The 13,260-nt window shown below is 46.2% G+C and overlaps 1 protein-coding gene across 7 annotated transcripts in view; it reads right to left on the bottom strand.

Moving 5' to 3' along the window:
• The window catches only part of NCOA2 (nuclear receptor coactivator 2), a 291,581-nt gene that overhangs the window by 16,581 nt on the left and 261,740 nt on the right, over positions 1 to 13,260 (bottom strand). For 6 of the 7 annotated variants that reach the window (XM_062188377.1, XM_062188373.1, XM_062188379.1 and 3 more), the window contains 7 exons: positions 12,752 to 12,917; positions 9,802 to 10,080; positions 9,539 to 9,616; positions 7,996 to 8,230; positions 3,833 to 4,010; positions 3,116 to 3,314; positions 1,406 to 1,495 (listed from right to left, as the gene is read on the bottom strand). In XM_062188377.1, the coding sequence (XP_062044361.1) occupies positions 1,406 to 1,495; positions 3,116 to 3,314; positions 3,833 to 4,010; positions 7,996 to 8,230; positions 9,539 to 9,616; positions 9,802 to 10,080; positions 12,752 to 12,917 (1,225 nt within the window). The remainder of the gene's footprint in view (positions 1 to 1,405; positions 1,496 to 3,115; positions 3,315 to 3,832; positions 4,011 to 7,995; positions 8,231 to 9,538; positions 9,617 to 9,801; positions 10,081 to 12,751; positions 12,918 to 13,260) is intronic. The other variant, XM_062188378.1, reaches the window with a different exon arrangement.

The raw sequence follows: 13,260 nt of genomic DNA, 5'->3' as shown, positions 1-13,260 counted from the left end.
ATGGCACATATGGATTCCAAACACATGATTGGTCCACATGGAATATATTCTGGCCTCTGTTTGACTTACACTATCAATATGCTAAGCATCGTTTCAAACAGTTTTTGTGCATGTGTGCATCTGAACATTACACCATCTGGGAATGTACAATTACATTCCACCCACCGTCAGCATCTCTGCCATCCAAGACTGTAGTTCTTAAAAACAAGAGACCACATGGAGAAAATTAACAATATGCTACTAAAATTTCAATCAAACTTACATGACTACTTTTTAAACTTGAATGCTAATATTAACAAAATTATCCAAGAACTCCCTCCCTTCTTTTTTTTTGGTAGGAAATTCAGCATCAACTATATTTTCTCCAGTGGCAGAGAACTTTTCAAAAGCTCACAGCGTCCCCTATCACAGATCTGTGGCTAAGCACAATTTAGGTGGGCACTTAAGTACTGATTTCAAGATCTTTCTGAGCATGGCAGTATCATCACTTTTCTTAGAACAAGTGTTTAAGGTCGAGGCAAGTAAAAAACAAGATTGTAGCCTTGGGGCCGGTGTTGTGGCAGAGCAGATCAAGTTGGTGCTTGCAACAGCAGCATTCCAAAAGCTTGCTGGCTGGAGTCTAGGCTGCTCCATTTCTGATCCAGCTGCCTGCCAGTGTGCCTGGGAAAGCAGCAGAAGATGGTCCAAGTACTTGGGCCCCTGTAGCCATGTGGGAGACCTGGATGAAGCTCTTGTCTCCTGGCTGTGGCCTGGCCCAGCCTCGATCGTTGTGGCCATTTGGGGATTGAACCAGCAGACTGAAGATCTCTCTCTCTCTCTCTCTCTGTGTCTATCACATTGTTAACTCTGCCTTTCAAATAAATAAAATAAATCTTAAAAAAAAATCAGTTTGGTTTTCCAAAAAACTCTTAAATCCATGCACAAGGAATCTTCAAAAAGTTCATGGAAAATTCTTATTATGAAAAAAATCATAAATGACTTTTAAATTTTTTGCACCAAAATATTATCTTTCAATGCTATTTTCACAAATTTCTTAAAGTGCCCTAGTATAGATTACCACTTTGAAAGATCTAAATAAGAGACAGCAATTTTAAGTTCATTCTTGTCTTTCTCATTATGATTCATAAAAAGAAAAAATAAATCAAATATGTCCTAACATGAGTAATTCTTTGCTATGTTTGTGCTATTCCAGGGAAAAACTAGGGCTTCTAATTCATATGCCACCATCAGCTCAATTAAAATGAACCTAAAATTCACACAAAACATTGTACGTCAGATGAAATTAAAGGATATTTTTATCACTATCTTTAACTTGCTGGCTCACACTGTATCCGTGCCAACTGTGGTCCATAAAATATTCATGTCCGTTTTACTGTCACATTCACATTTCTCTGCTGTTTCTTACCCGTGATGCATCTCCCTCTTGCTTTATCATATCCATTCCAGGCAGCTGGTTTGGGAAAAGGTTGCCTCCCCTCAGAGCAGGATCATTGACCTGGGGGCAGCAAGACAGCTGTGGTTACAGGCAGCAGGACATCCAAAAGTGTACTGGAAACCCCTCCACCTCAACCTTCCTCCTCTTTGTTTTCTGGGGGGATAACGCTGGGGGGAGGGGGACTATAGAAAAATGGCTTTAACCATGTACCTGTCTTCCCACATACATATTTTGGGAGAAGATAGAGGGACAGGACAATACTTATCCTAGTTGCCTTACAAACTAAAAAAAAATTTTTTGACAGGCAGAGTGGACAGTGAGAGAGAGAGACAGAGAGAAAGGTCTTCATTTTTCCGTTGGTTCACCCCTCAATGGCCACACCGCACTGATCCGAAGCCAGGAGCCAGGTGCCTCTCCTGGTCTCCCATGCACGTGCAGGCCCCAAGCACTTGGGCCATCCTCCACTGCACTTCCGGGCCACAGCAGAGAGCTGGACAGGAAGAGGAGCAACCGGGACAGAATCCGGCGCCCCAACCGGGACTAGAACCATGTGCATATTATGCAAAAGTCGTATTTCATCATAGATAGTAATTTTTTTTTTTTTGACAGGCAGAGTGGACAGTGAGAGACAGACAGAGAGAAAGGTCTTCCTTTTGCCGTTGGTTCACCCTCCAATGGCCACCGCGGTAGGCGCGTTGTGGCCGGCGCACCACGCTGTTCCGATGGCAGGAGCCAGGTGCTTCTCCTGGTCTCCCATGGGGTGCAGGGCCCAAGCACTTGGGCCATCCTCCACTGTACTCCCTGGCCACAGCAGAGAGCTGGCCTGGAAGAGGGGCAACCAGGACAGGATCAGTGCCCCGACCGGGACTAGAACCCAGTGTGCCGGCGCCGCAAGGCAGAGGATTAGCCTAGTGAGCCGCGGCGCCGGCCATAGATGGTAATTTAAGAATATACTTTTATGCCATGAACTGATTGCTTTTTGGGCTGGTTCAAATCAGTAACACATTTGCAACTCTGACGTCATCTGAGAGGCTCCTGACATCTCTGTGACTTAGTTACCAATTAGCAAGAGCAGGTATGAACACCCAAAGCAGTGTTGAATTCTGTGAATTTACTGTGACCTAGCAGGTCCTTGTACACTTCTTTTACAAGTTATAAAGCAAATGCACAAATGCTAATAGAGGAATGTTTGTTTTTGTCAAAAGACATACTACAGCTATTCAAAAGGTTTTCAAATGCATACTGTGGATCTCCAAATAGTCTGGAGTATTAAAAGTGCAGCAGCCTATTTCTAGGTAGGCCCTTGCTTTTCAACTGGTTACACATTCAGAAAAAAAAAATCATTTCTTTGACTCTGTGCCCCCAATGAAACTATTTAAAAAGCGTCTTCATCACTCCAGTTTTAGACATTAAGATATTGCTAAATTCCTCAAATGAGAAAACATATATGATGAGAAAAGTTAAATATTTTAAAAGATCCCCAAGCAGTCAACAACTCTTTCACATTTATTTTGTCATTAACAAATATTTTTGTTAATCTCGCTAATAAAGGATGAAAACAAGATAAAAAAAAAAAAACACTCTTCAAAACAGAGGCAGAAATTGGGGGCAGATGTCAAGTTCATTCATGGGGACATGCAGGAGGAGACCTTGGGTGGGCTGTGTGGTTCGGCGGCTTACCTGCTCGGGACCCATGGAGGACAGCCCCGACGTAGGCACGGAGGTCACTGAGGTCATGCTGATCTGTCCTGTCATCTGGTTCATGTTGCTCATGCCGCCTGCGTTGGTCGCCATGGATACACTGATGTTCATGTTGTTATTGTAAATGCTGGTGTTTGCTTGCTGCCCAAAGTGTGGTGGGGACTGTTGTGAAAACATGCTAGAACATGGTGGGAGAGCAACGTTAGAGTCTAATGGCAAAAAAAGGGCAGGCAGGTGAGAGCACTCACTTCTCAGGCATTTATTCTATGGACAAAGAACACATCTGGGCTTCTCAGACACGGGGTGGGTTGGGGAGGCCGAAATCAGCCAGGGAAGTGTCAGGGAGGCCCCTCTCCCTTTGCCAACCTCACCGGGACAGTGGACCCTCACATCTGCATCACAGGAGCTTTTACTGATAAAGGGTGGCTCCCAGGCCATGCCGCCCACAGCAGTTCCTATCAGACATTGATGGCTCATCTTACAGATGCTCCTTTTCCTCCAAAGGAGAGAGTATCCTGATAAACTTCTGTAAATTCTGGGTGACTTCTGCCCTAGGAAACCTAAACACACTTGCTTGCCAGGTTACTTGATGCTGCTTGCTTGAGCAAAGTTAAAAACAAGCGAAGAGCAATGAGGAGTCTACAGAAGGCTCCTCTAGTGACCACTGAGAGCAGAAAGACAGGGAGCCAGCGTTACCTGTTTCCGCCCATGCTGCCCTGGGCCCATCCGTTCATGTCGGAGGGCGCCTGGTAAGCCGGGTTGGCCTGAGACTGCTGCAACATGGGGCTCTGGGTGTGCGCCATGCGGGGCGACATCAGAGGACTCTGGGGGGCTGTGGCCCCAGCAAAGCCTGGATCAGGTTGCTGACCTAGTCCTTAAAAAACACAATGGAAATCCAAAAGAGGATGTTAGTTTTTTTTTTTTTTTTTTCGACAGGCAGAGTCAGACAGTGAGAAACAGAGAGAAAGATCTTCTTTTCCGTTGGTTCACCCCCCAAATGGCTGCTATGGCTGGTGCGCTGCAGCCAGCTACGCTGATCCGAAGCCAGGAGCCAGGAGTCTCCCCCTGGTCTCCCATGCGGGTGCAGGGCCCAAGCACTTGGGCCATCCTCCACTGCCTTCCCGGGCCCCAGCAGAGAGGTGGACTGGAAGATGAGCGACCGGGATAGAATCCGGCACCCCAACCAGGACTAGAACCCGGGGTGCGGGCGCTGCAGGCGGAGGATTAGCCAAGTGAGCCGCGGCGCCGGCCGAGGATGTTAGTTTTATCACAGAAACTAGGGGAAACAAAAAGAACATTCCAAATTAAGTAGGCATGAAAAATTACTTTCAAATACAAGATCACATGCTTGTTAATAAGATACATTGAATAAGAGTCCAAGCTGAGATCAAAATGCATGAAAGGGGGCCAGTGCTGTGGTGCAGCAGATTAAAACCCCGGCCTGCAGCACTGACATCCCATACGCGTGCAGGTTCGAGTCCCGGCTGCTCCACTTCCAATCCAGCTCTCTGCTTTGGCCTGGGAAAGCAGTAGGAGATGGCCCAGGTCCTTGGGTCCCTGCACCCATGTGGGAGACCTGGAAGAAGCTCCTGGCTTCTGGCTTCGGATCAGCTCAGCTCTGACTGTTGCGGCCATTTGGGGAGTGAACCAGCAGATGGAAGACCTCTCTCTCCCTCCCTCCCTCCCTCCGTCATTCCCTCCCTCCCTCCTTCTCTCTCTCTCTCTCTGGCTCTACCTCTATCTGTAACTCTGTCTTTCAAATAAATAAAATAAATCTTTAAAAAATGCCTCTCCAAATTACATATACTTCTCTTTGACCTTGAATGGTTAAAATATTTAGCTCTATATCATTACAATCGAACTTTTTAAGTTGGATTAAAGTTTAGCAATGAGTATATATCAAAAGTCCCATATTTGAATAATTTTTCACTGAATTAAGTCATTCCATGATGAGTTGAATTTAAAAAAAAAAAAAACTCAGAAACTGTATTTACGATTCGCTTTAGTCTTTTTTTTTTTTTTTAAGATTTATTTATTTATTTGAAAGTCAGAGTTAAAGCAAGAGACAGAGAGAGAGAGAGAGAGAGAGAGATAGCTTCCATCTGCTGGTTTACTCCCCAAATGGCCACAATGACCAGGACTGGGCCAGGCTGAAGCCAGGAGCCAGGAGCATCATTTGGGTCTCCCATGTGGGTACAGGGGCCCAAGCACCTGAGTCATCCTCTGTTGCTTTCCCAGGCACATTAACAGGGAGCTGGATTAGAATTAGAGCAGCTGGGACTTGAACCAGTGCCCAGATGAGATGCCGGTGCCACAGACGGCGGTCTAACCCATTACGCCACAGGGCAGGCCCCTTGCTTATTCTTTATAAAGGCTTCTGCAGTACTTTAGAGCTAGCCAAGATTAACAAGAGTAAGAAAAACAGGAGCGGGGGGCAGCCTTGTGGCACAGCACGTTAAGCCACCACCTGTGATGCTGCCATCCCAGACTGGAGTGCTGGTTCAATCTTAGTTGATTTGCTTCTGATTCAGCTTCCTGCTGAGATGCCTGGGAGGGCAGCAAAAGATGGCCCAAGTACTTGGGTCCCTGCCACCCATGTGGGAGACCCAGATGGAGTTCCTGGCCCCAGCCTGGCTGTTTGCAGCCATTAATAGGGAGTGAAGAACAGATGAAAAAAAAAAATCTCTGTTTCTCCCTTACTCTCTATAGCTCCGCCTTTCAAATAAGCAAATAAGTGAATCTTAAAACATGCAAATAATCCAGCGGGTGCTTCTTGCTCAGCTTAAAGGCAAATGGCATATGTGGAAGCAAAGAACAAACTTTTAGCAGATTTTTCCAAGTCATCAAAAAGGAAACAGAGGAAAGGAGCTGGGAAACAGAATACAACTTCTGCAAACATCCCAGGGATGACCTTAGGTACCTGACTGCCTAGAAGACTCATAAAATGTGCATATTTAATTAATATTGAAATTAGCCACAAAAGCAAAGTTTGAGATTACACAGAGGGGCTGGCGCTGTGGCGCAGATTAACGCCCTGGCCTGAAGCACAGCATCCCATATGGGTGCCGGCTCTAGTCTCAGCTGCTCCTCTTCTGATCCAGCTCTCTGCTATGGTCCAAGTCCTTGGGCTGCTGCACCCGTGTGGGAGACCAGGAAGAAGCTCCTGACTCCTGGCTTCGGACCGGTGCAGCTCTGGCCATTGAGGCCATCTGGGGAGTGAACCATCAGATGGAGGACTTCTCTCTCTCTCTCTCTGCCTCTCCTCTCTCTGTGTAACTCTGACTTTCAAATAAATAAATAAATCTTTTTTTTTTTTAAATCTTTTTTTTTTTTTTTTTTTTGACAGGCAGAGTGGACAGTGAGAGAGAGAGACAGAGAGAAAGGTCTTCCTTTTGCCGTTGGTTCACCCTCCAATGGCCGCTGCAGCTGGCGCGCTGCGGCCGGCGCACCGCGTTGATCCGATGGCAGGAGCCAGGTGCTTCTCCTGGTCTCCCATGGGGTGCAGGGCCCAAGCACTTGGGCCATCCTCCACTGCACTCCCGGGCCACAGCAGAGAGCTGGCCTGGAAGAGGGGCAACCGGGACAGAATCCGGAGCCCCGACCGGGACTAGAACCCGGTGTGCCGGCACCGTTAGGCGGAGGATTAGCCTGTTGAGCCACGGCGACGGCCAAATCTTTTTTCTTAAAAAAAAAAAAAAAAAAAAAAGATTACACAGAAAAAAACCTGTAAATCATCTTTCTCTAAAGAAACAGGAGATGTTGGGGCCAGAGCTGTGGCATAGTGGGCTAAACCTCTGCTTATGGAATTGGCATCTCATATGGGTGCCAATTCGAGTTCCAGCTGCTCCACATCCGATCCAGCTCCCTACTGACAGCCTGGGAAAGCAGTAAGAAGATGGCCCAAGTGCTTGGGCCCCTGCACCTGCGAGGGAGACCTGGAAGAAACTCTTGGCTCCGGGCTTCTGGCTTTGGATTGGCTCAGCTCCAGCCATTGCAGCCATTTGGGGAGTGAACCAACAGATGGGGGATCTCTCTCTCTCCCGCTCTCTGTAACTATGCCTCTCAAGTAAACAAATAAATCTTAAAAAAAAAAATAGGAGATGTGAATGTAGGTTAACACAAAAACTTACTAGTTATGGATAGAAACTGGTGAAGGGTAGGAAAGTTATTTTGAATATTAGTATTAACACTAAGCACTTACTTTTATTAATAATTCAACTTCTAATTGAACATGACATGCACACAAATATTAATATTTATGACATTACCCAATTGGTATTTCAGCTCTTAAGACTGACATTAAACAACAAATCAACATGAAGAAAGCTACAAGGCTTCTTGTCGCAGCTTCTATAAAGCTTTTCCCAAGAATTATCAAGACTTGGTATCATCTTTAAAGTCTTATTTTTCAAAAGTTGTAGAGTATCTATACTGTTTAAATTATACAAGCCTTTACCATTTTGTATCTATCTATTATTTGTTTGAGTCAGCCTTGAGGCTTTCAAATATAGATTTATATTTATATGAATCTGTGTCCACAGACATTGACATACATGGATATATTCACACACCTGCACACACACAACAGAAACACGCGCTCTATACAAACACACTTAGTTTGGTCACTTTTAAAGTAAGCCCTGCACTCAGAGACAACATGGTCCCCAAGCTGAGAGCCTGCTGGGCTTGGAGACTCCTGCTGGACCCCAGCTGTCCTCCCAGGTTTCCTATCATTCCCTGGTTAGCCAGGTTCATCTGGGAGCCAGGCAAAGTGCTGTGACAGAGGAGCTGTGACCCAGGACTGGGGCACGCTGGGGAGAAAGGATTGGTGAAAAGTGGTGGGGATGTAAATCCAGTACCGTAGTTCGGAGGAAATGGAAACTGCTGAGCATTTGCCTGGGGAATCCGGGGGTTGTTCATAGTTGCTGGTAGACCACTAGGAGCCACCATGCTTGGCGTCATGTTCAGCCCTTGCCCTCTCATCATTAAAGTTCGCTGCTGAACTTGCTGCTGCTGATGCATTTGTCTCTGTCGAAGATGCTGGTTCAGGATCTCCCTCTGTCTCTGCGCCAGCATCTGTGCATTAATAGGTGCCTGAAATCAGGGGCAATACAGAGGAAAACACCGAGGGTAGACACAGATTAAAAAACAAAGCGAGTATTTTTGATAGGGTAGCGAGAGGTACTGTCCCATGTAAAATTGTTTGGAAAATAAAATCACACGTTAGGAACAACTTTAGAGTGAAACAATCGGTATTTGAAATGTGAGCTTCTAAGGATGATCATTCTGAAACCCCACTGTGATGTGGCAGGGTTAAGTTCAATGTTAATATAATTTAACTTGTTTTTGAGGACACAGCTACCTGTAGGACCTCTAACATTCTTTCCCTAAGAAAGAACATTTCAGCCTAAAGAGGAACCCGATCAGGGCCAGCTGGTGACATGGAGCACTTAGAGAAAGGCAGAACAGAGGGTAGGAAGAGCAGGGGCAGCAGGTGGAGTGGAGGCGAAGAGTGTGATGGGAACATAGAGCGAGGCCACGGTGGAGTGGAAGGGAGGGCAGGGAGGAGACAAGAGGCTCTTTAGGGGGAGGTGTCCTACAAAGACACAGCTGATCCTCATCATGCTGTGATTCTACATTTGTGAAGCTGCCTATTCACTAACAGTTCTTGTAACCTCAAAGTCAACACTTGCGGCAAAACATTTCAGGTGTCCAAAGTGTCCATTTCCAGCCGAGCCTGCAGGAGGCAATGCTGCACCTTCCTGTTTCGGCTCCCAGACTGTCAGCAGGGGCCTTTCTGTGCAGTGCCACGACTCTCCCAGCACTGAGCTTTCTGTGGGTGGCACCGTGCTGCCTGGGGTTCCAAGCACAAGAGGCTGTGATGGGCCTCAAGGAGAACATGCATGTGGTGGCACCAGCTTCCTTCAGGCATGAGCTCCAGTGCTGCAGGCTGTGAGCTCAGTGCTAGCAGGTAATGTACATACATGACTTATATATGTCATATGTAAGTAAAATAGATACAGAAGATGAGATGTCTTTAAACAGAAGCACATGTAAAGCAAGATCATGTACAGACTGCTAGATGAAACTGTGACCACAGCCTTGCAGGAACTGAGCCCTGTGTTCAGTGTGAACGAAGTCAGTGTTCCTGGCAACCTCGTGTAGCATTAACTCCCGCAAATAACAAGAAACAACTGCAGCTGGCGATGAACACGGCAGTGTGAAGAAGGCAGCTGAAAAGCGACAGACTAGACAGTGGGTGACAGTACAGACCCACTGTGTTTATGTGGATCTTTAAGGCTTACTAAGTTAGTTACCTGACCCAGGTTATGAAGGAAGAAGAAACGACAACACAAACTAATGTAGATACATTGAAAGCCACTGGCTGGTCTGCTCCCTTACCTGTGTTGGGACTCCAGGCCTCAGAGTCAAGTTTACATTTGAGACGTTGCTGATTTGATTCATAAGTGGCTGGCGATTCTAAATACATACACATAGGAATCAACACATTTTTGAAACTGAATGTATTTTACTTCAATTCCCCTCTCCCAAGTAACTGTCCTCCCCCGTGGGGTGTCTGCATGCTGTTGGATTGCAGTGTTGTCTCACATGCACCCTTCCTGTGTGCTCCCACCCGACTTTCCACAGCTCATGGAGAAACACACCTGCTGTGCTTGGAGGCGATGCTGCAGCTGAAGTCTCAGTTGGTTCGGCTGGTTCTGCACCAGGCCCGTGGGCCTGAGGCCTGGCCGGGGCTGCATGCGGAGGGTGGCGTAACTAGGCCGCTGTCCCATGGTGTGGAAGTTTGGATCTTGCATGGGAGTGTAGCTACCCTGTGCCATTTGTGCCTGAGATGCATACTGCTGTGGGAACACGGGGGCCTTCTGCTCCAGCATCATGTTGGAGTCCTGACTGGGGAACTGTTCTGGATCCACTGCTTGGCTCTGAAGAGAAAGTTGCACATAACAAATGAAGAAATTAGACTGCGGAACCAGCACAGAAAACGGAAGGCTGTTTTCTTTCACTCGATATTTCACTTAGTATTTTCACACTCTACTTACTATATAAAGGCACCATTAGCTTGAGCCACTTTTGTTTCTAGAAAATGCATTTGGCCAACAGATCCAGTTACATGCAGGTGGAAGCAAATAATCATGGGATCATCTCCCACTCACTCCACCAGACAAGGACCAACTGGACTCTACAACGCAAATACCCTATAAAGGTGCCAGGTGTCTTGACTGATTATGTATGCCTGTGCAAATCCTCTTAGTTAGATACTGGCCTGAACTCGCATCAACAGCACTGGGGTATCAACCACACTATCCCCAGATAACAAAAGTGAGACTTGGAGATATGAAGTGAAGTGTACGAAGCCTATTCAGCTAGTCTGCAGTGGGTTCCAATCGAGTTTGTGATTCGGGACCTGAGCTCCTCACTGGTGTGACATACTTGCAGTGCCTGTTGGTTATTTACTGCTTTCTATGGCTGCCAGCATTTCCCAGAGGTCCTACCTCTGGCCATCCAGGAATTACCAATTAGACACATTCATCTGTTACTTCCTGACTTTCTCTCTCTGTCCAGGTCAGAGTAGGGCAGGTATGGAAAACCTAGAACCTCCCCTTGGGTGCACATCCCAGACCCAGGAGGCCCTGAATACCTATGTGAAGAGGAGAGAGGTATCCCTGGCCAATTCTCTTCCTCCTCCTACATCTGGAAGTAACTGCTACAAACCGGATGGTATACAGGAGGGAAAGACTCCAGAGCAGTAAAATCTCTCAAGTTTTCTTTGCCTAGCACTTTCCTCCAGTCTACCAGGTAGCCCTGGAACCCCCCGAGGCCTTGGCTCACGCCGAACAGCCCTAAGGTAGACCTAATGGCCCAGTGCCTCTTCATGACAGTTGAGAACATGTGGATCAAGCCTCAGGACAGGAAACCAGTCACTGCTGAACTATTGTAGAACTTTAAATATTTGTCCATTTTTAACAGAAAATCTAACCAAGTAATTTCCATTTTAATGAAAATGCACAATTCTGATGAGTATAAAGAACACTGTACTCAACATTTGCTTGACTGTATCTAACAATATTTCTAGAATTCAGCTTAATGTGACCATTATATTTAATGTGACCATTACATGGATGATGGACATGATGAGACAAAGTAGAAACAATACAAATAAAATTTTAAAAAGACTAAAATATTAAATGATGACATGACACCAATTTTCATAAAATGTTGTTGTTCCAAGTGTTCAGCAATGGCCAGGATCATATTTATTTTTAAATGTCACTTAGAGAAACCTGAAGCTCACAATCACAAAGGCTAAATTCTAACTATCACCAAAGGCAAGGTAAACCAGCCACACAGGAAATACATAAACTCCAAGTTTCTTTCTTGCTTTATTTCAGGTTATATCATGTAACCTCAAGTCATTTCTTTCCATTCTGCTGTTCTCAATATGAATTGACAAGCCTTACCTCCCACTTATGTCTGCTAACCTGTGGGAATTATGACCAGACTATTTTTAATGCTTCGGAGAAGTCTCCAATAACTGCATCACCTTTTTTATAGACCCGGTGACACGTCATATGTCCAAGAAGTGGACTGGGCACTGGAAGGTACTTCTTGGCAATGAGAAATAAAGATGATTCATGCTGAGTAAAGAAGAATACAGTACCAAGTGTGACGGCTTTTTCTAGGTTATTCTTAAGACAGTAAAGCGGCACACTGCTCCCTACAAACTCAGTGTGTGGCCAGATTCAGATGGTCCTATGTAATGCATGAGATGATGTTAGGTTGTTGATTATATCATTACTATCAAGTGTTCTCAAGGCAGAGTATTTCTCTTTATTTATTTGAGGGGGACAAAGAGAGACATAGAAATGGAGAGAGAATGCCCATTCACTGGCTCATTCCCCAGATGCCAGCAGTGGCCTTGGATCTGGGAGCCAGAACTCAATCCAGGTCTCCCACGGTCTGCATTAGGGTCAGGAGTGGGGCCAGATCTGAGTATCAAACCCAGATACTCAGATGTGGCATGTGGGTGTCTTAAGTGCTAGGCCAAATGCTTGTTCTAAGAATTACTTTTTTAAAGTAACCAACTAATCACCAGGAGGAAGAAAGCTAAATAAGATCACCGAGACTGGTTAACTTTCATTCCCATGTATGCTTACATATCCTAAATTTATCATGGGCTAAACCCACATAAAGATCAGTATGATAATGAGTTCCCTCTAAATGTGACTTCTGGTAACTTCTGTGCACAGCACAACAGCGTCTAACAACCTGTCTACAGGTGTGACCGTGAGAGAGTTCACTGTGACAGATGCTCTCCCAGCCCCAGGTCACTGGGGCAGCAACACTCCTAGTGGTTTCTCCATCTCTGCTCCTGGCATGTCCCTCCCTCCTGGCAAGAGCAGATACTGAGTGAGCTGGCTTGAGTTTCTGACTCTTGGGCAAAAGTCTAAGTGAGAGTAGCGAGCAGATGGGAGGGAGTGGAAAAAAACCCAGGCCAGCTGTTAGGAGGTAAAAGAATATTTTAAAGAGCAGACGGCAGATTACCTGCCTGCCCAGGATAGTGATTGGCCCCACCAGCTGCCCTTCTGTGCATACCTGGCTGACCAGCTCGGGTATTCCCAGAGCTCTGTCAATCTCCTCCAGGCCATCGAAATTCCGCAGTGCCAGGTAGAGCTGGTCCAGGAGAGCTCCCTCATCACTTGGAGACTCGGCTGCGGGATGCGGGCACAGCAAGTCATCGGGAGAGCTGCCAAAAGGCTGCCTGTAAGGAAACAAATTTCACCCTGAACCCGTGGAAAAGCTAGCCAGGTGCAGAACGCTGTTTTCCCTTAAAGGCAAAAGTTGACTTCTGCAGTCGTTGGCATGCACTAGGGCAATACAGAGCAAAACGATTTAAACAACAGATGCCACTTCTTCAGGCCTTGCGTCATCAGCTCTGTTTCTATTGCCCACTGCTTCACAGCTGGCAAAGCATCTGTTGGAGATCACAATGGCACACACCGCAGAGCCGGGATTCTAACCTGGGTGTGGGTGGGGCCAGGGCCCGTTAGCCCATCCTATTCTGCACAAAACACAGACTCCTCAGGCAAGTATTTATGAACTTT

This window comes from Lepus europaeus, chromosome 4, assembly GCF_033115175.1.
Source record: "Lepus europaeus isolate LE1 chromosome 4, mLepTim1.pri, whole genome shotgun sequence".
Classification (NCBI taxonomy): Eukaryota; Metazoa; Chordata; class Mammalia; order Lagomorpha; family Leporidae; genus Lepus; species Lepus europaeus.
Note: the sequence above shows the minus strand (reverse complement) of the source record. Positions and strands in the feature narration are given on the sequence as shown.